We start from the raw sequence: 25,969 nt of genomic DNA, 5'->3' as shown, positions 1-25,969 counted from the left end.
TTTTCTTTTTTTAAAATTTTTTTTTAAAAATGTTGCAATGAAAACAAGCTGATTGCAGTTCGGGGAAATCACGCACATCCACTGATGCCATTCAGTGATCATTTCAGTGTCTGGGACCATTTGGCGACCGAGTCATTCATTTTGTCATGCTCCGTTTGCTCTGCCCGTTTGTACCCAACCCTCCACATGCTCAACAGGGTGGAGGGAGTATGTCTGTGTGAAGCCATGAGGCCATCTGCTGACGCGGAACAAGTGGCATTGCCAGAAAAATTATATATATATATATAAAAAAAAAAAAAGGAACAATACGACTTCACATTTCCCCGCTTTGGTCATGAAACGACTTGAATTAGTCACGTTCATCCCAAAGAAGAAATCATCAGACACCTTCTGTCACAAAGATATCAATGCAAAGAGATATTTTCATATTTAGGTTGTGGTCAGAACAAGAAGAGATCAGCTTGTAAAAACCTGACTTGACTTGATGGGATCAACAGATTTATGAGCCCTTCCTCTCCCCTCCCATCTTTTATAAGAATAGGGTTATCGTGGTTATAGTTGATAGATTAAACAGGAATATTTCACTGCGGGTTGGTAGATGCAGGTCGGATGGATACAAAGAGCTCTGTGAGCCGAGACATCGCCGCTGAGGGGTGATGCAGGAGGAGGAGGGAGAGGAGAAGGAGGGAGATGGTACAGTACCGAGGGCGGGGTTTTCCCTCCAAGAAGACGCTAACTACAAAAAACAAAAACAAAAACGTAGCCTGCCTATACTGTAGATTCTCCTGAGCAAGAGCCTAACACACAGAGAGGCAGGGACAGAGAGGATGGTGATGGGGATGTTGTCTGGGGAGCTGCTCCTCTCTCTTGATGTCACCTCCCCTGTGAAGCTGTCGAGCCACCTCCTTTGAGCAGCAGATGTTTCATGCTTTTCCACCTACATCTTAACAATCCCGCGCTCCTCGACCGGCTCCTTTACTGTGCGTCTATCACCATCTGTAGCCATGTCGGACTCCGAGGACTTGACAGAGTTCGCCAGCATCGTGGAGCGGATCGAGCGGGGCGAGGTGAGTCTCATCCGGATGATTTACGGTCCTTCTGACAGGAGCGGTCTGCCTGTCAACACGCGCGGGAGGCAGCAGCGCCGGGCCGGCCTGCAGGGCTGTCAGAGCACGGAGAGGGATATACACACAGAATACTCTATTCTATTCTATTCTATTCTATTCTATAATTTATTCCAAGTTATTAATAGTCAGTATCCACTGTTAGAGCAGCATCTCTTCTATTTCTGGAATATAACTGCATGCTTCTTCTTTTCCACTTTCTTCCAGTACAATATGTCCATTTTTGTTCAGTGCATTTTTAAAGGTGTTGATTATATTCCCATTACTCTATTCTAACATTATGAGGTGGGTACAAGAGTTATAATTATAAAGATTGGCACATTTCTCTAAAGCTTTGTAGCTTAAAACAAAAGGTCCCTGTCTCTCTTCATCTTTCTCTCGTTTTTAGGATTATGATAAGAATAACATAGCAGGTTTAATTAACGGTTTTGCTGGGTGTGTTAGTAGTTCATGCTGCAGGGAGATGACAGACTTCTGTCAAATGTAGGCCACTTGGAAGCAGCTGTGTGGTTAGATCAGGCAGTGGGTTAGTAAGGTGTGTGTATGTGGGAGATGTTTTCTTAAACATTTTAGCCTAACAGAATGAGTTGATTTGATTCTTTATGCTGTTTCTGCAATGTCAGGCATTATTTCATGCATGCATTAAATTGCGTTTGATGACAACAGAGCTGACTAGGAGTCTATAATGTACTTATTGCATTTGCAATTGCTGAGTTTGGCCTATACAAAGGTACATTCTGCATGTGTCGGCAAGTAACACTATTAATTTATAGCAGCTAAAGTACATATAAAATTTACATATCCAGTCTGTCTGAGTCAGAAATGCATTTTTGTGGAAATGTGGAATTGTTTGTTTTTTTTTTCTTTTTCAAAAATACCCTTTGATTTACCATATTCTCCATATTCTCCCTATCTGCAGAGAATCTGGTAAATTAGAGAGAGTAAGAGAATTGAAAAAGGGTTTGGCCAAGCCCAGAAAGGACAGGCAGGACAGGTCAGCAGTTTTTTGCTGGCTGGATGACAACAAGCAACATAGCTGTCAATCAATGTAACCTGTGCATCTTTAGTTCGTAGTAAGATACTGCAGCACCTGCACAGGGAGAGCACACTCTGCACAACCAGTCTGAACTCTGAGCCCTCCTTAGTGAGGTGACAGCAAGGTGATACCGTTCACAGCATCAGAGTATCACTGCAGCCCTGTTTGCTGCTGAAAAATAAATGGCTGAAATGTGCTGTAAAGATGTCTACAGCTTATTTAGAGAATGTATGCAATATCTGGTTTATTAGAAACACTCATCCACTTTCATTTGAGCTGCTGCACAGACATGTCAGTGCAACTCTAATATTTCCAAAACTTCCCACAAGTTTTTAAACTGTTTCTATTGTTTTCTAACTGAGACATCGTTGGATTGATTTGCAATGTCGTCTCGGTACATGATTAAATTAACTGCAAAATAGAAGTATATTAAGTGCAAAAAGCAAATATACAGATATTAAATCCCCTGTAATACAAGGGCAAATAAAAAGAAGAGAATGCAATGTGAACAGAGTTAAGGCTGCTAAAAATGGGAGCATAATGTTTCTGTTTAATGTCCTGCACAACCTCAGTGTCAGAGATCAGAAATCTGATGGTGTTATGTTGTACAAATGGTCAAAGATTCTAACTCTGAATAAAAGTTAAGAACTTAAAAAATTCCATGCAATTTCACTCGTTGGTTATTAGTTAAAATCTCACAAAATGTTGCAAATTATAATAAAAATGGCATCAACTGGCTTGTAATGTTTTTCACAGATGTGTTTGTTCCAAATGAATTTCTTCTAGTTGATTTAGGTGATCCCTGACTTTTCATCTTGTACCACCTTTAGTGAATAAGTTTAATATCTGAACTTATACTAGATACACTGGTACATTGTTACAATAACATTTGTTAACATATTTTCTGCCTGGACTAAACACACATCCACATTCACATACAGATCTGCTGCTTTTTATGATAAAGAATTTATCTGACACATATATCTTTGCAAACAACTGTACTAAGATAATTACAGCATGAATAATATACGACTTAAAATTCAGCTTGGAAATCAAAAGATATTTAGAAAAAATACAAAATACTTTTCTTCAGTGTTGCTCAGAATTATTGGTTTCATTGAATCATTAAAACAGATGTTAGCTTATTTTCAGAGATAAATGCAAACAAACTCGTCTTGTATGAACTGTATATGTCATAAAAGTTAAACTGATTGAACAAGATTAAGTGTTTCTAGTTAAATTAGAAATGCTAAAACAAAAAGAACAGTTATGGCACCCTGCACAAAATCTTGGATGCTTTGCTTTGATACATTTATACCTACAGCTAGTAGCCAACCAAACACAAAAAAGCAGCTACACAGGAAAGTAGAACCTTAACTACTTGAATTTAGTAGAAGTGCTTTTTTCTTTATGCCAATAATCAAATATAAACATACTTTCTCAAAGATAATAAAGATTTAAAAAACCTTGAAGCTTGTTTATCAAGTGTGGCATCCTCTTTGGTCATGAAGTGTTCTTGGTTAAGTGTTTCGTGTGGGATGAAACCATCAGTCCAGAATGCTCCAGGTCACCCTGAAGCACTCTCACTGTCTAGCAGCATTCTTGACAGGATGGTTGTCAAGAAACCATTTTAAAGAAGGAAAACAGGGGGGGAAAGGGTGGGGTATGCCAAATGACACCAGAAATGTACTGAAAATGAAAGGAAACAATTTTATGGAGAGGTGAATCGTCTGCAGAGTCGGACCCCAACATCGCTGAAGCAGTGTGGAAATGGACAATGGAGTGAAAGGCAGCAGCATTTAAACAGCTTGCAAATGACCTTTGAAAAGTCTGGAGAACTATTTGTGATGACTTGATAAAACAAGTAGGCCACATGAATACTTATCTGAGAGGATTCAGGTTGTGTTGAAAATAAAGACAATCATACAAAATAATGACTCAATATTTTTAAAAGCTTTTTTATTTAGCTTTAATTTCTTTTTGTGATAGCATTTTTTTCTTTTTATTATTATTAATATATATATATATATATATATATATATATATATTTTTTTTTTTTTTTTTTTTTTTTTAAATTTATTTATTTATTTATTTTTTATAGCCAGTCATCTTTACTGTTTTTCTGGCAGCATGTAAGGAAAGTAGGTGTGACTCCAGACAAGTTGACACATTTATTTGTGCCTGACAAAAGCAAATGGAAGGGTGTAAAGTGTGAAGGAAGACTTTAATAAAGTTTACGTGGAGCCCATGAAAGCAGCAGCAGCAGTCCTCAGGAGGTCCACCACCCTCCCTCCTGTGTGTCTCCCCACCCCCCTGTCTGTCTCTCTCATACAGCAGCAGAGTGGCTGCTGATTCACCCCGGACGGCCATTGGACGCAGCCTCCCACTGCTGCGTCACTATTTAAATTCACGCTGCCGTCGTTGTGTGTGTCTTCTGCTCGCGTCCGACAAGTTAGGTCCACAAACGCCGGATACGGAGTTTGTTTTTCTTTTAAATTTATTTCACTCTCACACACACTCAGGCTGCATTTCTCTCCCTCGCCATGACTGCAGAGATGCGTCGTAGCAGCATAATCGCGGTAAGTGGGAGGAAAGTGGGGCTGTGGAGATGATGGGACGTGTTTTTGATTCGCTTTTCAGCAGCCTGTGGCTCCTCTGTCCAGCGTGGGAAGAGAGCGGTCATTGTGAAAACTTTCCCATTCATTCCTGATTCGAGTTTTCCCTTATATTTTTCTGGATAAGTGAAAGCGGAGCAGGCTTTTCCACAACCTAGTTTGCTGTATTTAGTTTATACTTCCCTTTATCTCTCAGGGAATTGTCTTTTTAACACGTGCAGTCGCGTTTTGATGAGTGTTAAAGCTGCAGGATCGATTGTTCTGGAGACATTTTCATCACGCCACCTGAAGTAAATGAGCAATCAGCTGCTTCTTGTGGGGAGATGTTGTTCACCAGCTCGTAGAAATGTTTCCTCACGATTTTATTTGGAATTCTTTACATAAATTATTGGAGTCGAGCGTTTTTCTTAATCTATATATAGCCAGGGATAATCCTGTTTTATGTAATGCAATGAGAAACTCGATAAGGACGTGAAGAATCACGTTCAGTGACTTTAATTGTGGATTTTTTTCATGTGAAGTTGAGTTTATGTTTATGTACAATAAAAACTTTACCCCCTCAATTTGCTTTCTATAAAGGGAGTTTTTTTTTCCACGCCAGTGACACAGCAAAACTGTGTTCTGCTCTGTTTTATAGCTGCATTTTGCTTTTATTTCTTTATTGCCATGGGAATCAAAGCAAACTTTTTGATTTTAGCGTCCTTCAAAGTTATCTGGTTCTATTTTTGTCTATCTGCAATTCCTCTGTGTTTGTGTATGCTGGGAAAGACTGAAAACTTTTTTGGTTGTTCCCAATCAAATAAATCCTGCATTATGGGAGACACAATTGGGGATTTAAAAAAACAATTGTATCTCCATCATTAGGTCCCGATCAAGAACATCGAGAGGGAGCTGATCTGTCCCATCTGCAAAGAGCTCTTCACTCACCCGCTGATCCTGCCCTGTCAGCACAGCATCTGCCACAAGTGTGTCAGAGAGCTGCTCATGCTGAACCATGAAGACTCCTTTGATGCTGGTTCTGAGTGCTCCTTGCCTGGCAGCCCCAGGTCCAGGGTGCCCTCCCCCTCTACGGAGAGGCTAGACAGGCTTGTGAGATCAGGTGGGTCTTGGGGTAAGGAACCACAGATATACACTTTTTTATTCTTTTTTTTTTTTCTCCCTGTAGATATAATAATGTTCTTTATGGGAAGGATTGTTATGAGCAGATTAGAGTTGGAAAGTGGATCTCACATTTCTCTCTCTGTGTGTGTGTGTGTGTGTGTGTGTGTGTGAGAGTGTGAGAGTGTGAGAGTGAGAGAGAGAGAGAGAACTGGTTTCAAGATATTGTGGGCCAGCCTGATTTATGAGTTATGTGAGCTGATGGACGCTAATAGTCAGGCCACGGACAATGCTATTAAGTGCATGTTGGGCCACTTTTTGAATGCTTTCAAGATGCTTTTTGTTTCTTAATTCCAACGTCCTGTTACATCTTCTTCATTGAAATTCCCAGTTCAGGTTTTGGTTCTGCAGCTCTGGTAAGTTGCAGCATTCAACAGGTTTAAAATACGAGAGAGACTCCTTTTTATCTCTGTAAAAATGGACCAAATGCTTAATCATGGAGAAAAAACTGAGTGATATGACTGATTGCTTACACATAATGTAATGTGACTGAAGGGGATTAAATGAACTAGTTAACAAATTTTAAGTAGACACAAATGACTGATTTAGCTTGAATAGGCTTAAAAGAGAGTAAGCATAGCAGAAATTAGGCCAAGTATTGTATATGTGGGTTTAATATGGCTCACATTGCCCCCCCTCCTTTTTGTTGTCCTAGATAGACTTGAGCAAACCTCAGTATAACTTTCATAATTTTATCACCCGGCCATAACGCTCTGTCAGCACATCTTCTGATCTTCAGATGCGTGACAAAGGGACCTGAGGAGGTGTAGTTTTCTTAGCCAAATGAAAAGGAGTGGGGGGAAAAAAACTGACAGGATCTTTCAAGCCCTAATTGTCTTTGCTGTCTGCTTTTAATGGCTTTTGGGTGTTGAATGTCTCCCTTTTAATCATGCAAGGTTTTATGCATTCATTTTAAAATGTTTTCTGAACAGGAACTTAACTATCATTTTCACTCCAATTTAGTCTGATTTTACAGTGTTATGTACACACAACAATGTAGCACATCTGTAAACTCCTTTTTGTGGAGGGGGGTGTTCGAGGTAGTTGGATTAACTATCACAATGTTTAAGTTTTCAGCTCAACACAAGTTCCTGCTGCAGGTCGGCTTGGACAGGTCAATGTCTAAGCCTTGAAAACGGCATGGTGGGACACAAGGCTGCCTTTCAGCCTCCTAAAAGCTCTGGGCTGCTGGCGACTCATACCGATGTCTCATTTGTACACCTAACCATGCTTCTTGACAAGATCAGAGTTGTGTGTCTGACTTCCACGCATTTTAATCCTAAACTGAGATTTGGGGGTTAACTTTTGTCCCAGAATGCAAGCAAAGCAACTGCAAAATGAACTTTTCCTCCAATATAACATTTAAGTTTTAGTGTGGGTATGTGCTACTGCACATATTTGAACAAACTTTCATTAGATACAGGGGATCTGTATGACATGTTAAGGGAATTTGGGACTAAACTCTGGGCCAGCCACAAAAAACCCCATGTGTTTAGGGTTTTGAAGGTATAGATTTCTGAAAACTGTTCGCTGTGCTGCACACTCTAAGGCAGGGGTGTCCAAAGTCGGTCCTCGAGGGCCGCTGTCCTGCAGGTTTCCCATGTATTCCTGTTCCAACACATCTAGCTTCCACTAAATGGATCAAACAGCCAGTGACGTGCACAACTGATTAAGCTATACTACTAATTAATTTGAATCAGGTGTGTCTGAGCAGGGATACATAGAAAACCTGCAGGATTTTGGCCCTCGAGGACCGGAGCTGGACACCTCTGCTTTAAGGGATGTGGTGTAACTTTAGGTCATTAGGGGGGGCTAAACCTGTAACTTCCCACAGGCCACACAACACTGTTGCAAAATTAAGCATAATCTACTATAATTTATAGTTTTCAGAATAAAATGAAGCACTAAGTTAAGCCCAACTCATGTCAATAACTTGTTATGGAAGCATTAGCCTTTAGCTTATGGGACATAAGCTAGTAGTACTGTAGTACTACATGCAGTAGTACTGGCTGCTGCTGAGCAGTGTCTGAAAACCATAAAGCGAAACCAGGCCAGTTGCTACCCTAATTTCAGAGCTGTCAGCTGCAACTTTTTCACACTATCTGAATCCTGCAGCTTAAACAATCATGCAACTAATGTATGGATTTTTACAGGCTGTTATTTGCACTTCATGCACACACCATCATGGAAAATGCACAAACAAATGCATATGATGCAGTCTTCAAGATGAAGGCAATAGATGTGGCTGAAGAAGGAAAAGTTGCTGCATGCTCGGTGAAGGTGCAGCTTATATTCAGGTGCACTCAATAGCCTGGAAATTGCGCTAATTGCTCTTTTACTACTTTAATATTTACATGAATTATAGGAAATGCATTTACATAATGTAAACCAGGAAGTCTTAACTTTCATCTGTAGCTGATTAGCTTCAACTAGCTACGTTTAGCTTCTACTAAATGGCAACATAAGACATACATACTGCAATGTTCTGCATATCATCCAGCACTTACTGCTATTGTTTTGAATAAACACTGGCTGAAGGATGTGACAGTGCATCGCATTTTGGTATGTTTGCACAACAGGTAAAGGGCTAACTTACTATATTAATACTGAAACGGAGGGATTTGCATCCATGCTGTTCTTTTGTCAAACTCCTAACGAACAAATTATTTGCCAAGGTTAACTCTGATCCAGAGATCATCCATGATTACTCACATTATGCTAATGTTTGGGTCAAAAGTTACACAGTATACCTCATTTTTTTTTGTCAAAACTGGCAGACCAAGAACTACATAGATTGCAATAATGACCTTGGATAAAATGAACCATTAAATAACTTTCTCAGTTTAACAGAAGTACTTAAAATACTTTCTTTTTTTTTCTTTTTTTTTAAAAAAAATTCTAAACTTGCTGGCTGTTAAACTTTATGGAGTCTAGATGCAGTCGTGTCAGACGCCTTAAGAAAAAAAAAATTGCACTTTATTTTGATGTGCAATAACAAGGAGCTGGTGTTGACTGTTTGGTGTAAATACAATTTTGTGATATAAAACTTTTCATGCATGGAGTTTTTATTTTTTCCCTTCTGCAATACAGACCTGGCACAATTGAGTTCCTTGTGTCAAAGCAACGTCTCCGTTACTCGTATATTTGTGAGACCTGGCATTACATGGTATTTTACAAAGACGCCAAATCGTCTCAGAATAACATTGACAATCTACACTGGAAGGTCGGCGCAAAGAAAGAGGGGGGGCGGAAATCCCTCGAGTACAGTGAGGTGAACAGCCTTTTGTTAGCTATGCAGCCTTGGTTGTAAACCACTGAGTCTGGGCTCAAACACAGCCAACCTCATTCAGAGTGTGCTGCTTCAGCCTGAATGAGTTCATTCTTCACCGACAGGGCTGCATCTGTTGACGCAGGAAGTAATCAAATCCTGCTTTTGAGTAAACAAATGTCCCATCTTGCTGAAAGAAGGGTTGTTGTCTCAGTGTAATTCCTATATCATCAGTTTACTTGGTTAAGAGCTCCAAGTCACATAAACTGCATTTAATGTCTTGTTCTAGTCAACTTGTGCTACTCAAGGATGTTTCTGGAATTTTCTTGGGTGAATTTGATCTTGAACAGCATTTAATCTGCAGATTATGAATCGCAAATTCGCAAAGAATTTTTTGGAAACTTGAAGTATATAAAGACAGGAGCTCTCAAAGAACAGACTTTGTAATTGCTCTGACTGCCTCCACGACTGGGAGATCACTGGTAGCCATGGTGATGCAGTTTGCCAGTAGGGGAATGAGTGAGGGATTAGATGAAGGAAAAGAAAGGAAGACTTAGAGCTATATTTATCAACTTGGAGAAGCTTTGCTATGCTGGGAAAGAAGGTGGCTCTTAAAACTTCATGGACATTTTTCAGCTCCATTGTTGGTTTACTGTCACTTATTCAATTTTTATTTTTTTTTGTAAAGTTTTTGTTTGTTGCTTGAGGCTCAAACTATGTGTAAAACTAACTTTTGAGAAATGCAGTTTAAACTGGATTCAGCCAAGTCATTCCTGCAACAAAGTGGCAGGAATGAGTAAACACAAAACCAGAAAAATGCATTAATCAAGAGTTAATTGTTCTTGAACTGTTCACACCATGACCATATATTTTAAATTGCCATTTCTTTAACTTGTTGCTTTTATTTAAGTTGTTTTATTTTTCAAATGTCATGTTTAATTCTAGATTTTCTCATGTATTTCATTGTTCTTGTTGTTCTCACCTCACCTCTTTGTTCATTGCTTGCAGCCACATTTCGAAGGTCGTTTGGAAGTCGAGGTAGACGTGGGCTCCGTGTTATGAGTAGCTATAGTAGTGAGTACAGTGTTACTAAAGAAACCCTAGTTTGGTTCTACCCTCTCTGCTTAGTCGACTTTATCCCTCTCCACACAACCATAGAAACTCAACAAACCAGTTTCAAAGAAATGTGTGTCTCTGAGGAGAATTACTTAACCTAATATCAAGAATTAAAGTTATTGGGGTTACAGTCTTTTACTAATAACTGAATTTAAAATAGGCTTTAAAATGTACACTGTGCTTAAGTCTGTTCTCATTAAGGATGTAGAGTCCTGGATGGGATGTTAAAAAAAAAAAATAAATAAAAAAAAAAAAATAAAAATTTAAAGGATAGAAACTTTGCGAAGCTTTGAATTAAATTTTCTGACTCACTGTTGCAAGTATAACAGTTTTAGTGAGACTGAGAACGGTAGCTTCCTGGTATTTCAAAGTGGAAAAAGGCGCACACAAATAAAAAAGCTGATGTGTTTGGACTCGCCACAATTTTTTTTTCCAAAATGATTTTACACACTGAAACATGTTTGCCCTGAGGTTACTCTTCATGCCTTATTCGGCAGTCACTGGAGTTTGGATAATCATTTAAGATACGCAGACATGTTTTAGCCTACTTGTAATTATTTTGGGCATGATGATTTAAGAAGGATCAAACTGCCAGCCAAGTAAAACAAGACCATTAGCTAACTTTGTTGGCTGACTTGAGCAGTTGCCTGAAAAGCTGTACTCGGTGGATGGTTTTAGGAAGTGATGCTGTTCTAGTTAATGTTTTTGCTTTAAATAAAATGCCTGACTTTTTATTTAAATGAAAGTTTTTATCAGAATTTATTCATAAACATCCCCAGGCTTTAATGAAATGTGAATTTAGAAATCATAACTGACATTTTAGTTATTAGTGACTTATGTCAGGATTTAATCTGTGTTTAAAGAAACATACTTCGCTGTTCTTTTGGATGCTACATTTCAACTATTTGTAGTAGAACGTGGCAATTAATTGAATAAAAAATCAAAACCAACACTGAGAATAAATCGGTGCAATATTGCTGTTGTCAATGATTTAAAATCTTTGGAAATAGCGATTTCTCCTTTTTAATGGCAAAATAGTAAATGAGCATGTGATTAATTTAACTTATTTCACAATATCTGCTTGTCTGTTATGAAAATATTTGAAACAAAAGAGATTAATTTAGCCATGATTACCAATAAAATACTGTTCAGTTAATCGTGATTTGTGGTTTTCAAGTGTGTTTGCAAAATTTTGTTAATGTGACCATATTTGCAGCAGAATTAAACGACATCTGCTCAAGCATCACATTGAGCTTAATTTGTGCAGGGAAAAGAATGGGGGGGGGGTGTAGTCCATTTCATATCCACAGTGACTTGTCAGTTTCATCCTTCCGCTCTGCTTCTTTCTGCAGATTCACAAATCAGCACAAACACACTCACTCACTATGCTACAGGCTTTTCCTGTCTGCATCGTGTTTGTTCACACTTTCTGACCAGAGAACCTGAGTCAGTTTGCAGAGTCCAAACACATCGTGCACGAGTTAAAGCCATGCACCCATTCGCCGCCTTGGCAGGATCGAAAAAAATGTTTTTTTAATTCTTTGCTTTAAATCAGTTTTTCAAACTTCTCCATCCATCCACTTGTCTTAATAGGTTAATATTGCCTGCTTACCAATTACAGACTAATTTTTAGTAAGTTATCATCACACCACAAGGTTGAACCAGCCTTTGGTCAAATTAGTTCTGGTTGAAGGATGACTTGAAAGGCTATTATTTTACCTACTTTAACACCATGTGGCACTTTCAGTATCCAGCAGCATTTGACATATCACTCTCATATCTGTTAGTTCTACTGCTCTGTCACTGCTTCTCCCTCAGCTTTACATGTCTTTTATTTATCTTTTAATTTCAATTTTTTATTTATTTTTTATTTTTTGACACAAGTGCTGTTTAATGTAGCTTCTATATTTTGCTTACCTGAGGAGTGTTTGATTTAATTTTCAGGTCCTCGGAAACGAAGTGGAAATACTGGCTTGCAAACTGAGATAAATCCAGCACTCCTCTCTTCCCCTCTCCCCCAAAAACGTGAAGCAATATTTTCATTTTTCAACATACTGACTTTATTTCGTTGGCTTTGTGTGAACATGTTGTCTTACAGACCTTGCTTGTGTCTGATGTGACCTTGTGCAATAGTTTTCATTCCCCCACCTTGTGTTGGTATGGCTGTCTTGTTATGATGCCAATGCATCGGTAACAAGATCACCGCTGTGAGAACCTCTTAAGCATTATTGCTTCCAGAGAAATGTTGTATTTGTGTAAAGTGATTCATTGAACTGGACATTTCATGTTGCTTGACAGTTTATTTAAAACTTTTGCTTGATTTATGCACCATAGTGTATTTCAGTGACATCTTTAATTTTCTCTATCACTCATTTCAGGGAAATTAGATTATTTCCTATGTCCAGGTCATTGTTTGCACTTAGAATAGTATTCATTCCTGTTTATAAATGTTGAATGATGTGGATTTCTTAAGACTGTTCGTCTGTTCTGAGCTCCAAGGGTGCTATCCTCCATGACTGTCCTGTAATACTTCTCAGTACTGACCCAGTACACTTTGATGGTTTCTCCTCCTGGACTTTTTTTCCCTTGAATGACACTGCTCCATGCATTCCCTGTTCTGGTGTTTTGCTCCCTCCAATCATTGCCTCTATTGAGTAGTTGTCATCATGGAAATAAAGCACAAAGGGAACTATGCTGAGGCCCTATTTGTGTAGGCAGTTCAGACATTTTTGCCTTAAGATCATACTTGGCAAGTCAGTGCTGATGATGTAACTTGGCCCAGAATCTGAACACAAAAAGGGGGGTTTGATAATTTTCAAAGCCTGCATTTGACTCTCAGAGGCTATTCCCTCTGGGTAGGTTTTAGGTTATTGCCTACATTTCCAAATAGGGCCTCAGACACGACTGAAAACTGGGTGGTGTAAGGCTCTGAACACATAATGGTTCACTCATGGCTTTTTTTTTTTTTTTTTTCTCCTCTCTCCTCCAGGTTCCATCTCGTCCCCTGGCTGGCGTAGAGGGTCTGTTACTCCCCGAGTCACCACCATCCCATGCCCAGGCTGCCAGCATGACATTGACCTGGGCGAGCGTGGCATCAGTATGCTGTTCCGCAACTTCACCCTAGAGAGCATCGTTGAGCGCTACCGGCAGGCTGCCCGCGCAGCCGTTGCAATTATGTGTAACATTTGTAAACCTCCACAGCAGGAGGCTACAAAGAGCTGCATGGACTGCAAGGCTAGCTACTGTAACGAGTGCTTCAAGCTGCACCACCCTTGGGGAACACCCAAAGCCCAGCATGAGTATGTTGGTCCCACCACAAATTTTAGACCCAAGGTAAGAAGCATCACCGCCTTTTTTGAGCTTAACTTTTCTTTTCCTGCATCAGTCGTTCTGTAGTCAGTACAGTATTGTGATTGGTTAGTCTGGAAATCATAACAGGGGGAGTGCTATAGGAGGTTAGAGGGATGGAGTTGAACCTGAGTCTTCTGGGCCAAAATTCCCCCAGATTAGCAACAGCGGGGAACCACTGTGGCACCCTGAGCAAGGCCTCCAACTCCACAATTGCCATGGGCACAGAAACATGGCAACACACTCCTCTAGTTCATCTAGAGATTGATAATATGCACTTCCCAAAGGGGATTGATCAGTGTTTATCATTTCTGATCAGGAATAGTGGTTTTTCCTGAACTTTAAAAGGATGAAATATTGCTGTAGTAATCAGAACAAACTGGAATATAGAGTAAATATCTTGCTGCTTAATGTAAATTCAGCATTCTGGCTTGGTTATCATCTTTGGATATACACTACCAGTCAAAAGTTTGGACACAATTTCCTATTAAATCCAATGGGAAAGTGTGTCCATACTTTTGACTGGTAGTGTAATTCCAGCAAGACTTGGATTATCGTTTGTCCTTTTTCTAAGCTTTTTTCCCCCCCATTATTTCTCTGTTTCCACGGCGAAGTGTAGGCATGTCTAAACTCTGATGGGGATTTTTGACATTAAAGTGCTGATTTAACTTCTATTTTAGGACTTATTGGGAAATGGTTTACAGAACTGTCTGCTGTTTAAGGTTCAGGTCCTCTTCCTGTTTCACTTCAGTTTTGAGTCAGTGTTTAAGCCAACATCCAATAAGTGCATGCTGTCTAACACCGCAGCTGAAAGTATGCATGCATTCCTCGGTCTAATTTTATCTCCTTGTTCTGTAGATAATGTCGTTTATGTAACTGTAGTTTGATTCTGTGTGCAGCACTTGTGCCACAAATTTTTCTGTGGGGATGACATTAATGTAATGTTATCTGAAATGTCTCTCAGGTTCTCATGTGTCCAGAACATGAGATGGAGAAGGTTAACATGTACTGTGAGGTCTGCAGGCGACCGGTGTGTCACTTGTGCAAGCTGGGAGGATCCCATGCCAACCATAAAGTGACATCAATGAGCAGTGCCTACAAGATCCTGAAGGTAATGAAGTCAGACTTCAAACCTCTAAGAAAAGATAAGTTGGTCACATGTGTCACCTGAATACACTGGATTTAGATTTTATCTGATGTGGTTGAGTGAACTGGAATGTAAAACAATACAGATTTATGATAACGGCGATTAATGGAAGTTTGTCTTCAGTGCCCCTCTTAACAGGGGCCCTAAAGTCGTCATGGTCGAGCTGCTGTTGAACTAGGATTTATTTATTTATTTATTTTTTCCCCACAGATTTTTTCGCTAATTTTGAACTAATTTCTTGAGGGTTTATTGTCTGAACAGGGTTTAATTTTCTGAATTATCTTTAACTCCAGCTTCTTGTCCTTGTGATATTTTTTGAGATGCCTAAAACAGGTTATTTAAGAGCAGCAATTTTGTTAGGTTGTATTACTGACTGAAGTGCCTGGATCTCTTTTCTCCTATTGCAATGTTAATGCCTGACCTTCACTTGCACACCGGACCGTTGTCAGTTTTAGGAAAATGAAACCTAGGTTGACTAAAACTGGGCTATCAACTCACCAGACGTGAATTCAGCTTTGTTTAGCTTGCACAGATAAGAAAAAAAACAAAACAAAAAAGCTTTTTTAGGCTTTTGTTTAAAACTGTTTGGTTACTATGACGACACTGTGGATACACAAAAGATTTGAAACAAAATATGCTAGGATTTAACAGAAGTGAAAAGCAGATTAATCTTCTTTTTATGAGCCTCATCCAGCCAAAACAGCTTAAAGCTGCAGTAGGTGGCTCAGCAAGTCGAGGCTGTCTGAAATTCAGTATGCTTGTTTGTGTGGATCCAAACAATGTGATGTTTTAATATTTAATGAGACCATTTGTTCACTATCATTATCTGTGCATTGCAACTTCAAATTGGAGGAATACGTATCGGATGTCCCGATCAGTCCCGGAAACCTTTTGTTGGCCAGGAAATGGTTTTGGTTTCAGTCACTTTGAACACTGATGTGTAGAAGTTTTCATCAATCACAAACTACTTACAGCTGCAGGAGTGAGAGGGATATATTGATTTGATCTGTCATAAGATGTGAATTAGAATGTGTACATGAGTGCGTGCTACTCTTTCTTGAAAATTGCATGTGTCTGAACTAACAATTGACAGCAGTGTTTAGGGAAAGAATTCCACAAGTTATTTTGTTGGTACTGTGCATGTTTGAGAGTTTAAGGTCTTAAGAAACTGAGTGTAAATGCTGCTGATCTGTTCGCTCCCCAGGAGAAGTTGGCCAAGAGTATCCATTACCTCATCAGCAAAGAGGACCAGGTCAGGACTCAGATTACTGAGCTTGACGTTCTCATCAATCAGACTGAGGTGAGGCAGCTGACTCGTTCAACGTCAGCATCCTTAGGCCACTCTGTTTTCCATCCATTTCTTCATTATTTACTTTTTATTTTCCCTAATTGACTTTTAAGATCTAAGAATGGCACTGCTTATATTTTTTTCTATATTTTACTCTATGGGGAAATAAAACTTATGTAATTCACATATCGCCTCTAAATCATGAATCTGCAAATCGGCTTGACTATTTGAGCTAGTTTCTGTAAGGCCATGAATATTAAAGCTTTATTAAAACCAGTCAGTTCTAAGGAACAGTAAAGCATTGTGTATAAATGAGGAAGGTCACTAAACAAATGGTATGCAAACAAGGAAACAGGATTTAGCTTGCCTCACACGCCTGTGTTTCAGTACTAAAGCATGTCTCCCCCCCCCCCCCCCCCCCCTTTTTTTTTTTTTTTTTTTTTTTTTCCCTTCTTTCTAAATTTTACTCTGATGTTGGACCTGATAGAGCCATGTGCATCTAACCTTATATATTATATGGATGTCGCATGTCTTTGAATAAAATTGGTTGGGTCTAGGCCAAATATTTCAAACAACTCGTGCTACCTGAAGCGCTTAAAAACTAAAATACAATAAGTAAATGCATGACAGCCATTCAAAAAAGAATTGTAGTGCACTGTAATGGTACCATAACTCTTAGCAGACATTTATATCTATATTTATATCTATTTTGATTAAAAGCTTTATTTTATCTTATAGAATATCAAATATGAAGTGGCCTTAAGAATTACTGTAATTGCAAATTCCTCGATCATTTTTACCAGGGGTAAAGGAGTGAATTTTTAAGTAACAATATCGTTGGAAGTTTTAATAGAACTGCAACTAACTTGTCCCAAATAGATGTATGAAAATAAGTGTATTTGCTTGATAACTGTCATCTTTAAGGAAAATGGACAGCTGGCAGAGCGTCGAGCTAATGAGCACTTTGAGCGTCTGTTTGAGACTCTACAAGAAAGAAGATCAGAGATGCTGAGGTCCATCGAACAGTCCCGTAACAGACGTCTGGATCAACTGAGAGGCCAGGTATAAAATGCAAGACTGTTAAAATCTACTTTCCATACTCTTGCTATTCTACAGTAACAGTACATTTTAAGACCTGCCTGGGAAGGGATGAAAACAATGTAATATGTTTGTCATTTTATGAGTAAAGAAAAACAATTCTCATTTTCACTCTATCATTTCTCAGGTAGAGGAGTACCAGGGTATGCTGGAGAACAGTGGTCTCGTGGGCTATGCCCAGGAGGTTCTTAAGGAGACTGATCAGTCCTGCTTTGTGCAAACTGCAAAGCAGCTGCATGTCAGGTACATGGAGGAGCAGTTATTGACCAGATACTGCATTTCTGAATTGATGCATTTATTAATATTATCCATATTTTGGTTATTTAGATGGTATCTAAATGCAAGACATTCTTTACTGTAATAACTCTGAGTCCTGAATATTTTTGAGGTCAGTGTTTACTGTGTCCATAGAAGTATGTAGCTAAAATCTGAAGATAATATTACAGTTTAGATATTACAAAAACAAAACATTAATAAATGTAGAAAAAGGTTTGCTCTGTTTATTTTAGTGTTGAGCTTGTCAAGTAATTGTGTTAGTGACTGGTGTGTGTGTGTGTCAGGAACTCACAACGCCACGTGCTCAGAGGTTACCACACTCATGGGCAGTTAAAAAGGGACTTGTGCGTCAGTGTCATGTCAGTGCTGTGTGTTGCTGTATCCTCTGCTTTAAGCTGACTAGTTGATCTGCATTAACAGCTTTGGATAAGCTGGGAAACTTTTCACTCATGAGAATCATACTGTGCTTGCTTTATACTTGTCAATAAGGATTTGGTTTGAGTCAAGACTAAAAAAAAAAAAAACCAAAACAAATGTGTTGCGGCGTTCCTGACAGTCTCTCATCCATTAAAAGCAGTTCTGTTTTAGGTTCTTTTTTTGCTTGATAAGTGTTTTATACTTTTCAGATTAAGTGGTGTGTTTTTGTTTTTTTTTGTTTTGTTTTTTCCCCGGTTTTTACTTTTTAGGATCCAGAAAGCCACAGTGTCTCTGAGGACCTTCCACCCTGCAGCTGACCCCTGCTTTGACGAGTTTGTACTGGACACATCCAGAGAAGAAACTTTGCTGAAAGAGATGTGCTTTGGTGGAGGTAGAGCTGGTTTTCTTCATGTGGCTTTAGCTCCTTTTATGTTTGCATAAGACAATATCTGGATTAAAATTGGACCAAACAAGTTTTAAGACTTGAAAACTACAATACCCATTTCATCTTCTACTCATTGGTATTTATAAAGCAGCACTTTGATCATGCATCCTCCATATTACCATCTACAAAAAACGTCTCATCTCGAGCTCTTCTGCTTTTCACAAATGTTTTTAAAAACTTGGAGGACTGGCTAATCTATCACCTGCACATCACATGCACTGCCTGGTGAATTGTGTTGGGCTAAGAGGCCAGAGATCATCCATGAGCAACTTAATAGGATAAGCAGGTCAAGCCAAGGATGCACTGGATACATTTGTTGTGGGTTTTCCTGCTCCATAAAGTCCTGCATTGGTCTTCTGAGAAAGAAGTCTTTCATCTTTTGCTATGAGGCTGTGAGGTGGAGGCAGAACAGCCAAAGTTGTCATAGATTATATTGACACAACAAAATGCCAAACTTCCCAGGGCAATCTTCTTAGACTCTGAACTCCTTGGCATGCTCTTTGAATAATATTGGAGATAATAAAATTTTAATTAAACGGATTACATCACAAGCACTGATGCTGCGCTGCTTGGATTTTAAGAAAGTTTGTGAAATTTTGCTGCATCTGGCAGAGGTTTCTCTCTGAACAAGTAACTTCCTACGCCGGTGACTAAGACAGGAGGCAGTACGGCCAGTACTTTGCTGCAACTCACATAATCATGTGAAACAGTTACTTCAGTCCCTCCTGACAGCTGAGTAAGGTTTATGACCATCATGAAAATTGATTTTAGAGCAGAACTTTGACAAGGCAGTCTGGAGCGCTTTTCACATCGAATGTGTTCAAACAAAAACAGTCATAGTTCAGGAAAAAATAGTTTTCATCTTTAAGTTGTAAAACTTAAGTCAGTTTTTTTTTTTTTTTTTTTTTTTTTTTTTTTTTTTTTTAAATTAAAGAAGTGGGTGCTCCATGGAAAATGGCCCAACCTGTAAGATGGATTTAATGACCACTGCTGGGTTGTTAGTCCAAAAAAACTAATTGTTCATTGATACTTTAGTGAATTGTAATGAGTTCACTGGTTACTTCCTTTGAAAGAAACATCGCTCTCCCTGCTGCTTTCCAGTTTTTTTAATTTACTGTGGGGCATACACCATGTAGATGCGTACTGTCTGCTGGAAGAAGTATGCCTCACTGTAAAATGCACAAACGGGATAAAAGAAGCTATGATGAGGCCCCGCTATGCTGATGCATGCTACCAGAACTTCTAAAACATTTATAAAGCTGAGGTCTCCCATGGCTCATCAACACAACTGTTATCACATAAATTAGAGCTATTAAAGCTTTTCTGAAAGAACCGCATCCCTCTTCAATCTAATCTTCAGCTCGGGTCTCCATAGAGTTTTACTGAGTGCACTAAAGGAAATATCATGAAATATAATCTTGTATGCCATCAGCATTTTCAGATCTTTGCTAGTGGAATGATTTTACACTTGGAGCCGATTTATCAGACAGATCGGCTGATGACCGACAGTTTTCTTCCACTGATCTGTAAAGTAAAAAAGGTATCAGAAGGGAAAAACTCCAAAGAACAAGAACATCTTGGCTCAACTATTAATTTACACTGACGCCCTTGTTCCACTGGGCAGTGGGCTCTGAGGTTCAGGATTGAGAAATATCAACATAGATGGAACCGAATGTGCCTTTGTTCAGTGTCTGTTGGTCTATTTGTCCACTTTGTCCAGACGCAGCTAAATTAAATAACTAAATCAGGCTGAGTTAAATTGATTTGGGAGATTAGTGGTGATACTCAGCCCTAGTTGTAAGAATTGTTTGGAAAAACTATTCCCCCACTAATAACACTAAATATATATATCCTTTTAAAAAATTGTATACATTTTTCTTTTAAAATATACTCTCAACTAATCGCTGATGCATCCATGTCTGGGGAAACTGCTGTAAGCAGAGGCTGGGTGGAAGTCATATTGATGTCTTTAATCTATATGGGCTGCAGGAAAAGTCCGCAGTGACACTGACTGAACTCTGAGGGGAAAGCTGCTGTGAAGGCATTTTATATGCTGCAGTAATTTAGCTAATGTCATGTCGGATAATGCAGCTGTAAACAAATAGCATCTGAACAAGCACCACTAAGTATAGAATAGTTTCAGTGATGTTTAAAGATTTGGAGCCTAAAATGTATGTATACTATAAAATCTTTTTCTAATGTTGCCATTTGAGTGTACCTTTTAATCTGTGCATTAGTTGTATTTGTGTTGAAGATATTAGTTTGGCCATATTTTCTTGCTGGAACTTCTTGCATTAAATAACCACAGTTTTTATGCTGTTCAGAGTTTTGACCTCCACCTTCTTCTCCTTGAGGGCCTGAAAGACTGTTTTGTTGGCTGTAAATGGCCATTTGTGTTAAATCCCAAAATGACGTTTCTTGTAAATGTCAGCCTGAGATCAGTCTCTTCTAACAGTTTCCACTTGGGGTTAAATGTCTAAAACTCATCTCTCCCCCCCCCCCTTTTTCTTTTTTTTTTTTTTTTTTTTTTTTTTTTTTTTTAATTTTGCAAGTCCTGCCCTGCAGAAAACCAACACAAAGTAATAGAAATGAGGGAATTTGAATCAGCTTGGTTTTGGTTAGTCAGTTGTGAAGAGATGAGAACAAAAAACGAGACTGCCAGCTCTGTGTAGCTTTCATCCTTTCTTTCCAGTGAAATGAGATCTATTAAGGGTTTTTTTTTTTTTCCCTGTTTTCAATTGCACCATGCATAACTGCTTAGTTCTTCGAGGAGGGCAGCTGGTTTGGAGAAAGGACCTTGGAGATGGATTAACAAAGTGACTTTTGAGGCTCAGAAAGCTCAGCTGTGCTGGGGAGACTGGTCAATCATGGAAAATTGTCTATTTAAAAAAAAAAAAAAAAAAAAATTAGGATGATAATAGAAACATGAGGGATAATCAGTGATTGAACTGTAGAGAACAGTATCTCTGTTTGAAGAGACTGGTAACCTATGTGGTTACAGAGAAGCCTTATTTAATCCATGAAATGAATATTTGGTCTGACATCAGTGAGGATGGAGTACAAGCTGTAGCTACATAAAAAGTAAATGCGCTAACAGAGTAGAGGAAAGGGAAAGTGGAAGAGAGGAGAGGTGGCAGAGCGATTTTTACAAAGAGCTTTTCCAGGCAGCAAGTCTATGAAAACCTCTTAAGCTCCATTATGCAAGGTGATCTCGTCCATGTTTGAGTGGAAAGTCCTGATCTTAAATCTAATCTTTGCCACGCTTGCGTTGCTTCATCTGCTAAAACCCAGGTTGAAAGCTTAAGTACAGTATTTAGCATAATTAGGACTGTAGTGAGTTTCCTCTAACTGCCTTTTGTTGTCTCATGTCCCCTGACCCATCACCCCAGTCTTGTTTGTTTTTTTTTGTTTTGTTTTCATTTAACAACAAAATAACAATTATCCACTTCCTGTTTTGGCAGTGTTTTCATATTCTACCTGATCTCAAACACACAGAGGTTTGACAACATGTTTTTGGTCTGCATGTAGTAATTGGTTGCTTTCATACTTCTTCTGCAGTTCCAGACCCTCCCCTGATTGACTTGTCCCACAGCAGAGTCTATAATGAGGCATCAATCTGCTGGAGGTTGTCTGATGACCATCTGCCTACAGATCATCATATGCTTGAGTATCGCAGGTTAGTTCAGACACAAAGACTGCAGAACGAAGAGTCACAGGCAGGTAATTTCATATGGGGACTGAATCAATGAGAAGGCAGTAATTATCTTTTTATTTCTTTTCTTTCCTCTCTCAGGCTCAGAGGCCCGAGCCAGTCCCCATCTCAGGAGGATGGCGAGGACAGCGGTATCTGGAGGGCTACGGACAGGGTGTATGGAGTCAACACTGTGGTGCATGACCTGGAGCCTGACAGCCTGTACTCTTTCAGAGTTCGAAGCTGCAGGAACTCCATGTTCAGCCCGTACAGCCCTGAGGTCACCTTCCACACACCACCTGCACCAGGTAAAAGCTTAAACCTGATGGTTTTCTGACCATGTGCTATTTTTTTTATTTTTTATTTTTTATTCACTTGCTATGACTGCACAGCACTTTGGTCAGCTGTTTGTTTTTAAAGTGCTTTAGAAATAAAACTGGTATGGTATAGTTTTAATTAGCGGTAGGGGGGGTGGACTGTATCCCCTCTTACTGGCATGATTTAACCTTTGTCCTTTGAGAAATAGAAACAGGAATAGGTAGGAAAGCAGAATAAAGATGTTTGGAGATGAAATGGAAACAACAAATAATTTCACTACTATTCAAGATGTTTTTTGTGTGCTGATTTAATTGCATAAATTAACAGGCAAACCAGCTATTGGGAAAGCAGACTGTTGTTGGGCCTATTTTTGGCCAAAGCAGCACCTAAGCTTCTTTTTGTCTTTAATTCTCAGCACATCTGATATACTTTTTTTTTTTTTTTTTTTTTTTTTTGTGTAGGAAGATCACAGCATTACATATGCTTGTCTTTATTGAATGATTTCTCTTGTAGCTTTGACAACAGGGATAATGAAGCAGAAGACCATTTTTATTTTATCACCATGGTTATGGCTTGTGTTTTCAATGGCTACAACCAGCGTAGCTTTTCTTTGTTCATATAGGTGCTTAGAGCCACAGCTTAGAAAAGACACCTGCAGTCATATCTGTTGCTGGCAATGTGATGCATGGGAGAGGCAAGGGGGAATTGATTTAAAAGGGATCATCATCCCCAACCATCTGCTGGACTGAAATCCAAATTTGACCTTTTTAAGAGACTGTTGGTTTGCCTGCTCAGCAATGGTTGCATATCCCCAATCATTTTAATATAACTTTGCTCAGTGTAGATATAAAAGTGTAAAAGATTGCAATATACTGATGTATTAAATATAGTTTCTTGACAGAAGTTTGCATCAAACTACACATCACATCATCCTTTAATCTGTTGCAACTATGCTTCCTTTTGTCTTGGATAAGCTTTGTAATTTAGATGAAAGTTACCCAGTTGTGTTCTGTCTGGTCTGTGTATACGAATGAATGTGTGACTGACTAGTTTATTCAGTGTGTGTCTGTAATTAGGTGGAATTTTAAGGTGGTAGAAAATGCAGAGGACAAAGCATGCGCAGAGATTTTAACTGCAATGACATTATTCTTTTTCATACAGCCACAGAGAGACAACATAAAAATACAAGCTAAAGAAAGCACATGGTTACATATTTCTTAATGTGTAGAAATAAGATCTACTTACCAAATAAAGACCTACAACTTTATAGAAAAATAAAGTCTCTTACACAGAATGAACAGTTTGTTCCACTTGGCCAGATAATGCAGACAGTATTTAATGTAGCTCAACAGAATATATTGGTATAAAGTATATCTTATAAAGAATCCAAAGTGGAACGATTTGGTAGCGGAGACTACAATTACATCCTTGCTATTTACAGTGACAACATAGAAACTGCTGCATAGCTGTCTGTTCACCCTTTAGGGAGGTTTATACTATTATCATGCCTTACTTGTTATACAGACTTCCCCAGATGCATACAAATGAACTGGGTTCCCCAGTGTGCACTTTGGATGGGATGGGATGGTTGAGTGAGCAAGCATAATCATATGTGTCCTGAGTGTGTCCTGGATTATGGTAATCATGACCTTTGACCCTCTGGACTATTTATAGAATGCATTACACACAGGAGATATTTAAACCCTGAGCTACATATGACAAACAAGGGCTGAACCCCTCGAGGAGGTCTTTTAGACTAAGGATTGGGCCTTAGTGCCCTCTTGTGGCAGCTTTTTCCACAAATAGATTTTTTTTTTTCTTTTGTGTGCACAAAAAAAGGAAGAGAATTTTTTTTAATTTTTTTTATTTGCCCTCATGTTTTTATTTACTCATGCATAGCTCTTAATAATCTTACCAATTCTCTTTCTCTTTACTTGCAGCTTTTGGCTTCCTGTTTAGTGACAAGTGTGGATTCAGTACCGAACGGCTGACTTTAAATAAGCGGCGAGATACTGTTGAGAGTGTGGCAGGCATGACCTTCCTCCTTGCTGCTGAACGTGTGCAGACAGGCAGCTACATCAGCCTAGATTACATAATTGGTGACACCGGCATCTCTCAGGGAAGGTATGCAAAGTGGTTGCTTTGAGGAACATTTTGTTTTTCCAATGTTAATTCTTGTAAATGATCCTTTTTAATGCATTAACTCTTTTGAAAATGAGTGTGCAGGGAAATGATTCTGTCAAAGTTTTAAATATTTAAGAAGGTGGGTGGGTTGGTGTGGGAGGGTAGAGGGAACATGATCTTAACTGTGCCAATGTACAACTGATCCCCTTTGCAATGGAAAGTTATTTTGTAAATGACACCCAAAATAAATGAGGGGGAAAAAAAAAAAGTTGATCACAAAAAATTAAGATGTTACAGAACTTCTAGCAACAGTGTTATCTTGGAAATCAGAAAATCTGTCATGAGTTAAGCAGTCAAAATGTTTTGCCTTTGCTTTGCAGACATTATTGGGCCTTTAAAGTGGAGCCATACTCCTACATGGTTAAAGTAGGCGTGGCCTCTGACACCAAGCTGCTTGAATGGTTTCACAATCCAAGAGATACCAGCAGCCCAAGGTAACCTGCTACACTTAGTTTCTTATGATTGGTCTATAATCGGTTAAACACGGTTGGAAGGATTTCTTTTTAATATTTAGAACAGACACAAGTAATCTCAGTATAATGCTACGTGTGTGAGTCGTACTTAATCCTGTGATGTAAGAGAACCAGTATAAACTCATAAAGAGCTTATTCACGCACAAAGCCCACCTGTCTCACTGGATGACTTCATGGAAAAGCATGTAAAGGAGCGCATTATTTACCCAAATAAAATTAATTCTGCTCTTACTACATAAGGCGATAAGCAGCATGCAGCACTCAGCCAGTAATTAGAGAGCTGAATGTTGTTCGTTTCACCTCCACTTGAAAGATATTGTCCAGAAAATTATGTGTGAGGGGAATAATTAAGTAGAAACAATATGTCTGGCTCATGGGGCTTTTTAAAATCTTTGTCAAATGTCACACACATCCCAATTTTTTTTGTTTCTACCACCATAAAATTTATAGCCCCTAATGATCAACAGTGTTTAAGTTTGAACAAATAAATTGGTGAGGAAGGCAAATTGGTTTAGGATTAGTTATCAATAACTGGAGCCCTGCTTTACATTGTCCTTCTGGTCCCACTTTTTTTTTTTTTTTTCCCCTTTTTACCAGGTATGACCATGACAGTGGGCATGACAGCGGGAGTGAAGACGCATGTTATGAGGTCTCCCAGCCCTTCACCCTTCTCACCCTGGGCATGGGCAAAGTCTTCATTCCCAAGGCCTCTTCATCCTCCTCTGTTTCCACAGCAAATGTACCATCCGGGGACCCCGGCAATCGCATGCTTCCCATGCCACAACGCTTGGGCGTATGCTTGGATTACGATGCGTGCCGGGTGTACTTTTATGACGCTGACACCATGAGGTGCCTTTATGAGAGGCAGGTGGATTGTTCAGGAACAATGTATCCAGCTTTTGGCTTCATGGGCAGTGGAAAAGTTCAGCTGGAGGAGTTCATCACTGTTAAAAAACTGACCTTCTGA

General features: G+C 39.0%; 1 protein-coding gene across 1 annotated transcript; it reads left to right on the top strand.

The window, feature by feature from the left end:
* Positions 1-1,004: 1,004 nt before the first annotated feature.
* Positions 1,005-25,969, top strand: trim36 (tripartite motif containing 36; the record flags this gene model as incomplete). Its single annotated transcript, XM_079251566.1, has 13 exons — positions 1,005-1,067; positions 5,640-5,874; positions 13,307-13,650; positions 14,630-14,776; positions 16,017-16,112; positions 17,025-17,162; positions 17,326-17,441; positions 18,161-18,282; positions 21,895-22,012; positions 22,130-22,335; positions 24,286-24,469; positions 24,850-24,963; positions 25,600-25,969. The coding sequence occupies 13 exons, from the start codon at positions 1,005-1,007 to the stop codon at positions 25,967-25,969; spliced, it is 2,253 nt and encodes a 750-aa protein (XP_079107692.1).

This window comes from Telmatherina bonti (assembly GCF_933228915.1).
Source record: "Telmatherina bonti genome assembly, chromosome: 13".
NCBI classification, from domain to species: Eukaryota; Metazoa; Chordata; class Actinopteri; order Atheriniformes; family Telmatherinidae; genus Telmatherina; species Telmatherina bonti.
The sequence above is the reverse complement of the archived record's forward strand: the minus strand, read 5'-3'. Positions and strand labels throughout refer to the sequence as shown.